Source organism: Apus apus, chromosome 26 (genome assembly GCF_020740795.1).
Source record: "Apus apus isolate bApuApu2 chromosome 26, bApuApu2.pri.cur, whole genome shotgun sequence".
Classification (NCBI taxonomy): domain Eukaryota; kingdom Metazoa; phylum Chordata; class Aves; order Apodiformes; family Apodidae; genus Apus; species Apus apus.
The window spans coordinates 5,056,603-5,071,330 of NC_067307.1; the positions used below are offsets into that span (position 1 = coordinate 5,056,603).

The 14,728-nt window shown below is 48.7% G+C and overlaps 1 protein-coding gene across 1 annotated transcript; it reads left to right on the forward strand.

Moving 5' to 3' along the window:
- Positions 1-2,799: 2,799 nt before the first annotated feature.
- On the forward strand, positions 2,800-14,561 carry ANXA4 (annexin A4). Its single transcript, XM_051640713.1, has 13 exons — positions 2,800-2,938; positions 6,822-6,874; positions 7,812-7,887; positions 8,303-8,397; positions 8,647-8,760; positions 8,926-9,016; positions 9,878-9,957; positions 10,342-10,398; positions 10,859-10,952; positions 11,415-11,510; positions 11,957-12,015; positions 12,351-12,473; positions 12,735-14,561. Exons 2-13 carry the CDS (start codon positions 6,872-6,874, stop codon positions 12,792-12,794), a joined length of 948 nt encoding a protein of 315 aa, XP_051496673.1. The 5' UTR covers positions 2,800-2,938; positions 6,822-6,871; the 3' UTR covers positions 12,795-14,561.
- Positions 14,562-14,728: the final 167 nt, after the last annotated feature.

Sequence of the window (14,728 nt, forward strand, 5' to 3'; positions counted from 1 at the left end):
ACATGCAAAGCACCCCTACATCTCTGCAGCGAGTGCAATATCTGCAGTTTGTGATTCATCTGACATCCATATGAAGAATGTGAGAGTCCTTTACCCTCTTACAAGCACATGAGAACAGGGGCTTTAGAGAAGCAAGTGCTGGTTTGCAGCCTCTACCTGAGCCTCAGCTGCCCGCTGCTATGGAGACAGGAGCTGAACCGAGCTGCAGCACTGCGAGATCACTTGTACAACCCCCGAACAGCCCCATTTCCAGGGGCTGCAGGCTGCAAACTGCTGGTGCTCAGGTATCAATACGAGCCCTTAAGAACTTCCTTAAAACATAGTCCCTGGGAGACTGGCTAATGATTTTGTTAGTGCCAGGATTTGGACCCTGAGAATGAGGTGAGGCTGTTTCTCTAAAGCTAAAGGCAGGTACCTGCTAATCAAATAACACTGAAAATCTCTCCTTCCAGCACCAGTCTCTTCTACTCTTTGAGGTGCAAACTTAAAAGGCCAGGTCCTTAGGGCAAAAACACAAAAGCTGCCATTTTCCAAGAGGTTCCACTCTGTTCTCATTGTGAGACCCAGAATAAATGCCTCCTAACAGGCTTTACATTTACTTAAAGCACACTGCCCTGTCTTTCTGTGACCTTTAATTTTTATTATGTCTTTTGTGGAGATGGAAAGACTGTGGGATGGAGTGGGAATACAGAGCAGATATGCAACTGAGTAAAGTCTGAAGATTTGGAGAGCTTTATAGCAGGGAGGGTTAAAATAATCAATGGGAGAAACAGGAAATATCAGTGAAAAGAAAAGCAATGTACTTTGGCACTTACTGCACTGAGAGCAGCTATGGGCTGGTGCATTATTGTCCCTCTTTTGATGTGAGGACAGCAAAGCTATGCTAGACAGTGCTTCAGGCTGGAGATATTTAAGGATAGCTGTAGCCTTTCTAGCCTTCAAGAGATTAAGACAACATGCTGAAAGCTGAACAGGCCCTGGACAAAGGGCTCCTGGGGAGGCAAACCTCTGTCTCCTGAACTTTCTGTAGGAAATTTCTCCAGCAGCAACAACCCCTCACCTTCCTGAAGGGAGTGGCTCCCGTAGCAAGGTACAACAAGGTGCAACCATTACCCTAAATCCCCTGTCCTTCGATCCACCTTCCAGGGAAGCTCAGCTAACTCTCAGAAGATTTTGTACTTCACTTTTTTTTTTCCCCTTTCTGGTCCAAATAATCATGGTTGTCTGAATCAGATGGCTACAGAGCCAGCATCCATAACCAGCCATGATTACAGGGAACTCAGCTGTGTGTTGTGTCAGGATCTGGCTTCTGAATGAACTGATTCTGGGTGGCCAAAATCATCCACACAGACTCTTAGCACCTTCAAGTATTCCTCCCTACTTGAAGCCTTTCCCAGGGGGAAAGAAAAGGTTGTATTATGCAAATCATCGCAGGATTGGTGCAATACTTAAAGGATAAATAATTTCAAAAGAAGAAGAACTCATGGTCTAGAATAATTAGTGTTGCCCATATAATTGACTGGAGCATCAGAGCCATCCATCCCCTGGGGCTGAAATGGCTGGAAAGCAAAGGGAATGGAGATTTTCAAAATACACAGGCTAAAAAAATCAGAGGCGACCTAAGATGGAGAAACACAGAAATCCTGCCAGTGGGTTAAAATGAGCGTGTGAGCCCAGAGCAGGAGGCAGCTGATGTGGGAGGAAGGGACAAGAATGGAAACTTCAACAGATGTAGGCAAGAGAAGAGTTTCTCCTCAGTGGCTGTTGACAGTAGGCACTAGTCTGCACTGAAGCCTGGCCAGGGTGCCAGATTTTGCAAGGAAAGAGGCTCTGCAAAGGAAGAGTGCTTATGGCTTGAACCCTGTTTTCTGTTACCCTCTGGTCAATGTGCCCCTGCACTGGGGGGGTAAGCAGGCTCTGGCCTGTGGGGTTGTTTTTTTAGGAGACTGGGCTGCAGTGGCAGCTATAATAAGCTGGCTGCACAGACATGCTCACTGAGCACAGCCTGCACTCGTCCAAGCTGCTAAATATAGGGCTCTTCCAGCAAAGGAGCATGTGCAAAGAGGCACTGGGATGGGATATAACTGTATGAGCTGGAAAAAGGAACCTGAGTGGGTTGATTTACCCGTTGTAATTGTACGTTTGGCATCAGAGTAGACCAGAGTCCCTGAGGATAAACACAGTAAAGACAGGACATGCATTATTGCAAGGCTGAGTTCCCTCTGCCAGCCTCATGATCTTGTTCAAGGCTGACCCTGGCAGTGTCACACTGGGTAAAACACAAGTCCCTTTGCCTGAAGTGTTTAGACTTCAGTGCAGTGCCACTTACTGGGGCAAAAGTAATCCTCTTTGTGAAAATAGTAACTGTGACAGAAATCATGGCTGCTTGTGATGCAGAAGGGGGAACGATGCTGCAGACCCCGGGAGGTGCCGTGGGAGCGAAGGAGGCACAACACAGGTAACAAATCCTCACAAACAGCTTGGGGGAGGCACAGGCCTTCCTGCTGGAGGCTGGTTCTGCCCAGCCCGTCGTGCCCCTCGCATCCCCGGGGGGTGCCGGGTCAGCAGCACCGAGCCGGGCACCAGGCTGTGGGCTCTGCGGCCGGGGAGACCCGCAGTTCCCACGGGTGTTCCCAGGCGAGGCTGCCGAGCACGGCAGCCACCTGAGCCGACCAGACCACCTGGATTTGCCAGGGCCTCCGTGTGAGCCCGCACGTGCAGTCCCTAAACGTGCGTCAGGCTCCCCGGGGAGCCGCTCCCCGCTCCGGGTTCCACCCAAGCGCTCCCGCAGGAGGGGAGCAGGGCTGGGCTCCCTTCCCGACCGGCTGCGACGATCTCCGCTCCGCGCCGGCGGGTCCCACCCTGCTCCGGGGCGGGGACTCTCCCAGCCGGGCGAAGCTCTGACATCCCTGCCGGGCTCCCCGGGGACCGCAGGTGAGTGCCCCGCTCCCTGGGGCTCCCCTTGGGCACGGGGGGGGTCTCGCCTGCCTGGAGGTGCGTGGGAAGGTGCCGGGCTCCCTCCTTGCCTGCCAGAGCGCAGCGGCTGCTTAGGGACCGGGACAGCACTTAGCTGGGGGGATGTGCCCCTCGGGCCGCCGTGCCAAGGCACTGGGAGCACTGGGGCAGCCCTGGAGGGCACAGGCTGGGGGTGAGGAAGGACGGGGAGGCGGGTTGTGGCAAGCAGGAAGATGGCTGACTTTTCCCAGGCAGAGGGAGCGCGGGTTTTGCTTCCTATTTCTGCCCTGGCCAGGCTGTCCCACGCTCCCTGCTGGGGCTTGTGAAGCAGCTTCAGGTGGGTGCGCAGCCTGAAGCGAGGGGTACAGGCTGCCCCGTCTGCTGCTATCTGGGTGCTAGATTTTTACCCCATTTTGAGGGCGGTGGCCACGCGAAGGCCATCATGTGGGAGGTGCTGGGACATTTCAGCCGGATTGGGGGCTGGCCAGCAGCAGAGAGATCCTGTCCTGAGCTGCAGAGCGGGCTGGGGGTCAGCCCCCCCAGTGAGCCCCCGGCGGCACTGCCGGCCGGGGCAGGGCGGGGAGCAGCCCCGCAAGCAGCTGCCACGGCAGAGCCATGGAAAAGCTGACCTGGCACAGGGTGTGGGTTTGTGTTCGAACCAGAAGTTTGTGTGAACGTGCACCCAAGGAAAGAACTAGTCAGACAAGTCCAGTGTTTGCCTGGAGAGCGGATGGGTCGCAAAACGCTGGGTTTCCACTCTAGATCCGGGGGGTAGGACTGGCAATATGTCTGTGAGCTCTGACTTGGGGGGAAAAAATCCTGTGTTGATATCCTGTGAAGCAGCTGGGAGCTCTGCTTGCTGGGAGCTGCATGTGCTCTGTGCACAGGGAGGGAAACCTGGATTTGAACTGGGCAGCACAAGCAGCTTCAGCTGTTTTCTGATAAAGAAGTTTATTCTGGATTTGGCTTTTAGAGGACATAGAAGTGGACTTATAAACTGCCTGATTAGCTGATAAAGGCTGCCAGGAAAAGGACATCCATGGAAAAAATGTGAATAATGGGAGGGATGCCCTGTACACCTGCAGTCTGTCATCTGGCCACAGTGTTTTGAGCCTGTTCTAAGCCAGGTTTTCTACAGCAAACTTAGGCCTTTATTCTGGGATGAAACAAATAAGATCAGGACAGGGATTAGCCAGGGCACCTCAGCTAGCTGACTTTTTCTATGTGTAGTTTAATTCTTCAGAACACAGAGTTAAGTGTTGCTCCTACCCTGAAGCTGATTTTCCCCTTGGAGCTGCAGGCCAGGAGTCATGTCAAGCTGCAGAGGGCTGGCAAAGATGGCTGAGCAATCCCTTTCTCTCAGTGCTAGCAAAGGAGGTGGCCAGAAGAACTTTATTCATCTAACACCCCAGCCTGAACAGTTTATGCAGATGCCTTCACCTGTGAGAGGGTTGCAGGGGCAGGGACCGTTGCTGGAGAACCCGGTTCTACTGCTGAGCACTTTTACCTGTAACTTCAGTGGCTCATTTCTCGTGGCACCACACACAGAAATAGGAAGGAAACAGCATTTACAGATTGCACAGTGGGGTTGGCACCTCAGCCTGTTGCAGAGCTCTTTGTATTCCCAGACACGTTTAAGCTGGATGAAGAAATTGGAATCTTAAGGTCAATATTTAGTGTGACATTTCTGTTGTAACTTGATACTACAGGAGCATTTGCCCTCAATCCAGCACAGGCATCTTTTCCTCATGTTTTGGTTTCTTTCTGCCAGCTCATGAGCACTCCAGATTTTTCTGCCTCCCACCTCCTTTTCCTTGTTTACTGATGTTTCTTTTGCCCTCTAATTGACTTGCTAAACCACCCTGTCTAATATTCCTGCTTCTGGGTACAAACCAACCAAAGGGTAAAACTGCATCAGAAAAAACATCTGTGAAATTCAAAGCCATGATTCAGTGTCTGACTAAAGCAAATAAAGTTGGCTTTATATTTCTGTAAAAGATTCGAAAGAGCAAAGATGAGTTTTCTGAGGTCTAGGTCATAATTTGACCACTGAAATCTGTAATCAAAGGAAAGGGAGCAAAGCCAACACAAATAATTGTCCATCTGTGGCCTGACTGCACAGAGGGTAATAACGTACAGATGACCTGGAGAGCTCTGGGAGTGCCTGTGCCTAACACACCTGTGGCCAATGTCATGCTGGGAGTTCACTTGCCCAAACTGCACCCTCAGATGGTGTCCCAGATTTGTAAGAGTCATGTGAAGCATGAGCAAAGCCACCCCTGTTCTTGCACAACTGTCTGGGCTCCTTGACAGCAGCTACTAAGAACCACGAGCAGGATTAAGGAGAGATGTTGCCAGCTGCTGCCATCACTGCTTCTGCTGACGGGCTTTGAGGCCCTCACACTGGGACAGCAATGTGTCCTGGTGGCCAAGAAGGCCCATGGAATCCAGGGGTGCATTAAGAAGAGTGTGTCCAGCAGGTCGAGGGAGGTTCTCCTCCCCCTCTACTCTGCCCTGGTGAGACCCCACCTGGAGTATTATTTCCAGTTCTGGGCTCCCCAGTTTGAGAGAGACAGGGATTTACTGGAGAGAATCCAATGGAGGCTACAAGGATGGTGAAGGGACTGGAACATCTGCCTTATGAGGAAAGGCTGAGAGACCTGGGGCTGTTCAGTCTGGAGAAGACAGAGAGGGGACCTTATTAATGTTTATAAATACCTGAAGGGTGGGAGTCAAGAAGGGTCCAGGCTCTTTTCCATGGTGTCCTGTGATAGGACAAGGGGCAATGGACACAAACTGGAAGACAGTAAGTTCCACCTCAACATGGGGAAGAACTTCTTTCCTGTGAGGGTGACAGAGCCCTGGGACAGGCTGCCCAGAGAGGTTGTGGAGTCTCCTTCTCTGGAGACTTTTAAGACCCACCTGGATGTCTTTCTGAGAGACCTGCCCTAGATTATGTGGTGGTCCTGTTTTTCAGGGGGGTTGGACTCGATGACCTCCAGAGGTCCCTTCCAACCCCACCATTCTGTGATCCTCTAAACTGCTCACGCTGTGTGGAACGTGAGTTGCAGGGAAGTGAACCTTGTCCTAGTGCTTGATATCCTGTCCACTGATCCAGGAAAATGCTTGGGGTATGTTCCTGTGTAGGCCTCTGTGTGAAAACAAAATTATGAGCAAAAAAAAAAAAAGCCTGGGGAGATGGCAATTTTTTTTTTTTTTTTGAGGGCTTTAACAGTCAGTTAAAACTGCAGAGCTGCAAGGAGTGACACATGGCACCAAACTGAGGAGATGCTGAGTATGGCAGATCATAGAATCATACAACCATTCTGGTTGGAAGGGATCTTGAAGATAAATAAGAGGGAGAATAATTCTCCCTGTCCCAGCCCTCAAGTGAGGTTAACATTTGCATGCTGATCCACACCTTGGTGTTGTCTCTGCCTCCCAGAGTATCCATGAAGGGTGTTAGGAGGGTGCAGGAACCTTCACCCTAATCCGCCCTCAGGCATTCACCTGGCAAGGTCAAAGCCGTGTGCTTAGAAGGACAAGGGGATCATGGCTGGTTTCTTTGCTCCCAGGGCAACATTGTCTGCTTCTCTTTGTAGCCTCAGCCAGGCTGTCAAGCTAGAAATGGAAAAGAAATTTCTTAAATTGGCAGTGCTAATCACCTGCTCGTGCACCACACCCCTCTTTCAGAGAGGCCTGAGCTGCTGTAAGCCAGTCTTGTTTGTTGGAAACCCAGGGAAACCTGTGGGTGCTCAGGAGCTGCTCTTAGTCCTCAGAGAAATTAGACCAGCCCCATCAACTGCCAAGTATGGTCTCTGAATTACTTCCTAGAAAGCTAAAGCTTCCTCTCTTTTTTATTACAGCTAACTGCCTGGGGACTGGGACAGCAGCAGATTGTCCACATAGGAGAACAATGGTGAGTGTGTGTTTTCTGTCCCTGCTGTGCCAGGGTGTGCTCTGATCAGGTCCATGTGTAGCTCAGATAAGGACACAGCAGGAAGAGAACACTGTCACTGTCTGTCCCTTTATGGGGGTGTGTTTATCACTACTCTCTGCTTCCTCATACCGGAGGAGAATGACCCACACACGTATGGGCTGTTTCACTTCAGGAGTTAATGGAAAACCTGATCAGGTACTGGTTCAAAGAGCATTAATTTCTCCAGATAAACTTCCTGGGCATCTTCTTCTTACCAGGTTCAACCTGCAGAGCACCCATCTACCTGGTGGTTATCCCTGGGCCTGTCTCAGGAAGCCTAGGCTGCACACATGCTAAGCAGGGATTTGCTGATGATTTTTATGGGACCAGGGAGAGCTTTGGAAGAGATAACGTGGTCCCACAGAAATGGCACTGGATGGGAGGCAGGAGAAACCTGGTTGTGAATCACTGTTTTGAAAAAACACTGCACTTTTGAGGGCATTATTGAACAGAAAGATGGTCTTTGGCTGCTCTTAGAGGAATCAGGAATAGGGCTTTGATGGGAACAGCTTCTTCTATGATTCATATGGAAAAAAGCTGGGAATAAGCCCCAGCTGGACAGAACAAAGATGTTAGGCTGCCTGCCATTATTTAATTGGAAACTAGACACTCCATGGCCACCAATATGAAGATATTTTGTCCTTTTAGGTGTGTCCCCATGGCTTATTTCTGTGGCTGGGATACCCCTCTAGAACAAACCATTTCTCTTTGGGGTAGCATGGAAGCCTGGTACAAAGTGACTCATGTTTGTTGGTTGGACTTCACTTGCTGTCACTGTGTTTGCATCTTTGGAATTGTATTTCTTTTTAATTCAGCTCTACTCTATGTCTGTATCACTTTGAGTCTGCTTTTCATAACTCCTCTCCTGTGCATTTAGGCAACAATCAAGGGGGTCTCCAGTTTCAGTGCTGAGCAAGAAGCACAGGCACTGAGGAAGGCAATGAAGGGATTTGGTAAGTTGGTCTCCCTCCACTGTTAAACTCTCTTTTTTTCCCCAAGGATTGGGAATGTTTTGTCTGGTGGTTTGTTAGAGGGACAGTCTAGCCATTTGCATCGTACCACGGCCCTCTGAGGGCACTGAAAGGAGCTGAGCACCTTGATCAGGCTGAGTCTTGAACTCAACTGGAAATCCAAGTCTTGGACACAAAAATTAAACCCTTAGTCAGGCTCCTGTCTCTCCTGCAGTGTGGTTCTGCTATGCTGCTGCTGGGTTGAGCCCCTTCTGTACACTGAACTAGTCCCCAGTGCTGTTGAGAACCAGGTTGTATGAGGAACAGAAGATGGTTAATGTCACACTCTGGACAAGACCAGAGCATGTGTCTGGTTCTTGTGCAGGCAGCCTGACCACTTTCCCTTGATTTCTTCCAGGCACAGATGAAGATGCTATCATCGAGGTCTTGACCAAACTAAACGTTTCCCAACGTCAGCAAGTTCTGATCACCTATAAAAGCAGCATTGGCCGGGTAGGTGGTGGTCAGGGATTAGTGGCTGTGGCTTTAACTGGGAGATGCAGACAATTTTGGGGTTCTGCCACTGGGATGAAATGTGAATAACATCCTACTCTCTATGACAGTAAGGTTAGCACAGGCTTCCTCTGGCCAAGGGAAACTTGTTCATCCAAAGAGGGCTGGAGCATGAGGAAAAGCGGCGAATGAGTTCTTCCTGTTCTCAGGGGCTGGATCTTCTCCCAACTCCCACTCTCTGTCTTCTAGGATTTGATTGATGACTTGAAGTCTGAGCTGAGTGGGCATTTTGAAAGGGTGATCATTGGTATGATGACTCCAACCACCATGTACGACGTGCATGAACTGAGGAGGGCCATGAAGGTTGGAAATCTTCCTTTTATGTTGCTTAAGTTCCGGTCAATTTAGTATGATACGGCATAAACCGACATTTATTATTAATTTCTATTTATTATCTTATATATATCCTAGTTGCAAACCAAAACAGTTGTCATGATCATCTTGGATCTTGTCTTTGCAATTCCCTAGGGTGGAGGAACAGATGAAGGTTGCCTGATTGAAATTCTGGCTTCTCGCACTAACGATGAGATTCGGCGCATCAACGAGAACTACAAACTTCGTATGTAGCATCAACCATGAGCCAGTGACATTTGGACTGAAAAGTCCCTTGTGTGCATGTGAAGAGGAAGGAGAAGGGTCTGTTAGCCTTTAAATGTGTCCAGAGAGAACCTTGGAGTTAGCCAGCTGTCAGCAGCAGGACTGCTAACAACCTCAAGGGCTAGAACTTCACCCAGAAACTGGATGAGTGTAAATAAAGCAGGAGGGGTGGTGATGTCTGTCAGCTGGATGTCTGTCCACGTGTGCATCTACTACCAGTTTTATACTGGCTGAGTTTCTTGATGTTGCCCTGTAGCCCTGAATATGGTGGTGTTTCCAGCCCACAGTTCCACACTTCATAGAATCATAAAATGGTTTGGGTTGGAGGGACCTTAAACATCATCTAGATCAACCCCCTGCATGGGCAGGGACACCTCCCACCAGCCCAGGCTGCTCCAAGCCCCATCCAGCCTGCCCTTCAACACTGCCAGGGATGGGGCAGCCACAGCTTCCCTGGGCAACCTGGGCCAGGGTCTCACCACCCTCACAGCCCAGAATTTCCTCCTCATCTCCAACCTCAATCTCCCTCTTCCAGTTTTCATCCATTCCCCTTGTCCTCTCCCTCCCTGCCCTTGTCCCAAGCCCCTCCCCAGCTTTCCTGGAGCCCCTTCAGTCACTGGAAGCTGCTCTAAGGTCTCCCTGGAGCCTCCTCTTCTCCAGGCTCAACACCCCAACTCTGCCAGCCTGTCTCCAGAGCAGAGCTGCTCCAGCCCTCAGATCATCTTTGTGGCCTCAGGACTCACTCCAACAGATCTGTGTCCTTCTGGACAGTGTCCAGGTGGAGGAGCTGTTACTAACAGATGTGTGTCTGTGCTCCTGCTAGAATATGGCCGTACCCTGGAGGAGGACATTGTCTCTGACACATCTTCCATGTTCCGAAGGGTCCTCGTGTCCCTCTCGACGGTAAGTCCAGGCTGAGGGAAATGGGGCTAATCTTCCTGCTGCTGGTGGACGTGTCTCTCTCCTCAGTGTTTCAGCCTGGCTTTTGCTTCACTTCTCTTGCTTTTCCCCTCCCCTGCATCTTATGCCCAGCTTCTGCAGGGAGAGGAGTCTGTCTCTGGGTCATGTTCTCACTTTAAAACAACCCAGTTCAAGTGCGTTGCTGCTCACTTCAAAAGGAAGTACAAATCACACCTGAGCCAGATGTTTCTGTCTCTGTAAACTCCTGCTCAGTTGTAAGGACCCCATTATGCCTCTCCAGCAACTTGTTTTCAATGGGGAATTTGCAGGACTTGCTTCCATTCGTTGCTCTGATGAAATGAGTTTTTCATCCTTGTTTCTCCACAGGGAAACAGAGATGAGGGAACATATGTGGATGATGCCCTTGCTCAGCAAGATGCTCAGGTGTGTAGCAATTTGCTTCCTTGCAAGAATTGTCTGTTCTTGTGCATGTGATGTGTGGTGAATCCCTGCTTTTTCTAGACCTCTTTTGGTCTTTTTTTGAGGCAGAACAGTAAGCCTGAAGCTGTGATAGGCAGCCGTGCCCTGGGTGGAGCCCTGAGCTCTGTTCTCAGTTTTGACCCTTAGAGAAGCCTCTTCACTGTTCTGACTCAGCCAGTGAAATGGGGATAATGGTTCCTCTGCAACTCTGGTGAGAGGTCTCTAGACAGGCTGAGTATTTGGGAGGGGAGGTGACATGTCAGTGGAGGGTTGCTGTGCTTGGTCAGCATTAGATGGAAAATACCTGTGATCTAGACAAGCCACAGACCAGCAGTGCTCAAGCACCAAGGAAGTAAAAATCTCATGTTATGTACACCTGGTTTTTTCAATTAGAGTTATTTTGTCTGTTCATAATGTCTTCAAGTGCCTGTATGAAGCCGGGGAGAACAAATGGGGAACAGATGAGGTACAATTTATGGCCATCCTCTGTACACGGAACAGATACCACCTGCTAAGAGGTAGGTAGGACCTTCCACAGTGTCCTGGATGTTTCCCCTTGTTTGAAGATGATACTTTTGTAGGAGCTTTCAGTTCTTTAAGGCCATTTTATTCCCTGCTGAGACAAAAAGGGACTTGAGAAAAACATCAGTAGAACTTGCTTCAGCCTGTAAATTGGAGATAATGAGGTGTAAGTCCCACTGGGGCAGAGAGGGAAAGAAGCTGAGCATTTAAACTGCCATCATTAACCAACAGTTCTTGAAAACCCTAGCAACAGTGGTGGGCCAATTAGCAAGACACTTGATAATTAAAATGAAGTATTTCTGTGGGACAGCCCAGATTTAGCCTACAATGTCACAGTGATGGTACAATGTTCATGCAGGGTGTGAGGAGCTTGATCTTGCAAAGTGATCCTTGGTGGTTTGCAGGCTGTCATTGCCCTGGAGTGTCTCACTCTTGTTACCACTGACTCTTCCTCCTAGTTTTTGATGTATACAGAGGGATTGCTAATAAGGACATCATAGACAGCATTAAATCTGAGATGTCAGGAGACCTCGAAGATGCTTTGTTAGCTGTGGGTGAGTTCCCTGCTTTTAAATTTTGTCTACAAAGTAATCAGTTAATTAGAGATACTGTGTCTTGCCCAGGCTGGCTGTAATCATAGCTTCAGGAAGCAGACGCTGTTTGGTTTTTTTGCAAGCCACAATGTCTTACTCTTTGCAGATACAATCTGGTGAGGAAGCTCTGTGCTTTCTGGCACTGTTCACTTGCCCAAGTGATGCTTTGGTACCTGACATTTGCTGTCAGTGAGCATTAAAGCCTCAAAGAAAATAAGACTGGGCACAGAGACACGGGTTTACAGCAGGTCACTGACCAAGGATGTCTGCCTTGTACCTGCTTCGTTGGCCCTGAACTGCATCTTTACAGAATAAACACATTGACTGAGAAGTGCTGTAAAGGTTTGGCAGATCTTCTTCTTCCATTTTCATTGGCATTAATTATCTTTGTCTTGTCTCCCTTCCAGTGAAGTGTGTGCGAAATAAACCTGCCTATTTTGCTGAACGATTGTATAAATCCATGAAGGTAAAGAGCTTTTGGTGGGATATCACTGGTTTTTTTTTCCCCTTTCCTTTGCATGCTCAAGTCAGTGGCATGCCAGCAATCATTAGATAAAATGAAACTTGACCGTAAAGTGGGAAAAAAAGGAAAAAATCTGAGCTTTTTTATGGCCCTCTTTTCCCTCAGGAAGCCCAGAGCAATCTGCTGACTTGGCAGCAAGCTGCTAGTGATCACTCCATTAATGCAAAAATACTCTAATTAGGAACAGATCCCAGAGAAGACCAAGTGCAAAACCCTCTGTCTGTCACTGGTTTGTCCAAAATGATTTGTAGTTGTACAGGGTTGGTTGATTTCTTTAGGGCTTGGGAACAGATGACAGCACCTTGATCCGAGTGATGGTGTCCCGCTGTGAGATAGACATGCTGGATATCAGGAGGGAATTCCTGGCCATGTATGGGAAATCACTCTACTCCTTCATTAAGGTAAGCTCTTCAGAGTCAGAAACAAAGAGCTGGATTTGCTCTGCAGCTTCAAAGAGACAGGTCCTCTCTTGACACCTATTGAGTATTTTAGAGGAGCTGGAATCAAGAAGACTTGGCATTGAGGGACTGAAAATGTTCCTGAATGTTCTTGTTCTTTAATTATCAAAGAGGTTACAAACCCTACAACAAATCATACATGCTGGAAAGAATCCAGCCCTGTACACAACTGTGAAACTAATCCTGTTCCTTTGTTCTTTCTAGGGAGATTGCTCAGGAGACTATAGGAAGGTTCTGCTCAGACTCTGTGGTGGGGAGGATTAAAGGCTGCCTGGTGTCCTGCCTGGGTGATGGGAAGCAGCTGATCATAAGGATTTCTTTCTTTTTAATTTCTCCCAAATACCTTATTAATTGCTAAGAGCACTGACTTAGGTTAGTTAATGCTCTGGTTAGATAATGGCCATTCTAGCTGACCCTTTTGGCACGCTTTTATGCTTGGAACACCCATTTGTCTACTAACTGGGCTGGCAAAACCCATCTTAAAAGGAGTGCTGTAACCAAAGAGATAAAAGCTCAATAATTTCCTGACAAGCTGTCCCTTTGCCATTGCAGAACTTAGCAGCTGAAGCAAACTGGGGTGCAGAACGGGAGAGGCTGCACAGGGCAAAATAACCTCATCAGAACACAGAGAGTGCAGAAAGTAGGCTTACTTCAGGGTTTGCTAGATAATTAAAATACTTAGAAAATACAAGCACAATTAAATCTTAGAATCACAGAATAGTTTGGGTTGGAAAGGATCTTAAAGATCATCCAGTCCCACCCCCTGGATGGGCAGGGACACCTCCCACCAGCCCAGGCTGCTCCAAGCCCCATCCAACCTGCCCTTCAACACTTCCAGGGATGGGGCAGCCACAGCTTCTCTGGGCAACTTGTTCCAGCATCTCACCACTCACCACCCTCACAACCAGGAATTCCCTCCTCATGCCCAACCTCAACCTCCCTCTCCCAGTTCTAATCTATCCCTCCCTGCCCTTGTCCCAAGCCCCTCCCCAGCTTTCCTGGAGCCCCTTCAGGCACTGGAAGCTGCTCTAAGGTCTCCCTGGAGCCTTCTCTTCTCCAGGCTGAACACCCCAACTCTCCCAGCCTGGCTCCAGAGCAGAGCTGCTCCAGCCCTCTTATCTTACCTTGCCCCCTGTTAGTGTGGAGCATTAACAGCCTTGCTGCACTTTATATATAATGTTATATTTATATATAATTATATATATATAAAATTATATATATATATACACATATATATGTTGCCTTCTGGATAGGGAAGATGTCACTGGTGACATTGGAATAAGCTTTTCCCACCCTGGTTACAGGCTAGCCCCGTGTTCTTGGTGTGTCTTCCTTGACTCATGGGAATATAAATCATCAGAGTTACATTACAAACCCTTCCTTGGTATAAAGTGGTGTCATTAGAGCAGTGCCTTTTAAGGAATGACCTGTCCCCAAAAAAGCTGTCCCCCAAATGAGCACTACCTGATGTCTTAGGCTGGGCTGCCTGGTACTGGGGTAGCTCACCAAGCCCCACCAGTGCTGGTGGGAGCCTGGTGTGTGTGTGACCAGTGCCCAACTTGCACTTCCTCACCAACCTCTGCAAGAGACATTTCCCCAGACCCTACAGAGCTGCCTGTAAAGCTGAGCAAAAATATGGTTCTTGTTTGGCTTAGCAATTTATATTTTTTTAGCTGTTTGTACATAACCCTGTTTTGAAGGCTTCAGGCTGAGGTCAGAATTTGAAGGCACAATTACCCAATTCTGTCACCATTTTCTTCTGAATTAAGCTTGAATAGGTGATACTTCTGTCACCTCAAGTAAAATAATGTGCTTTCTTGCTTTCTGCTCTAATTGGAGATAGGTTCCTTAGTTTTGGTGGGAGAGGAGGCTTAGCTTTCTCCAGTTCTTCTGAAGCCTTCTGCTCAGTGAAGGAAAACTTGTCTTACTCGGTACCACGGGCTACGAGGAGCACTCAGGCTTGGGTTTGTGTTCAGTGCCTCATGTTATGTTGCTGACTTGTTAAAAATTAATAAAGAATTTGTTTCTGTACCTTCTGTCACGAGCCTGTTGTCTGGGAGAGGCAATGGTGAAATGTGTCCTTGTATTTCCACGGGGCTTTCTCTCCTTAGCTGAACAATTTCTTCACAGAAAGGGTTGTCAGGCCCTGGCCCAGGGAGGCCCCGTCCCTGGAGGGGTTTGCAAGCCCTGGAGATGGT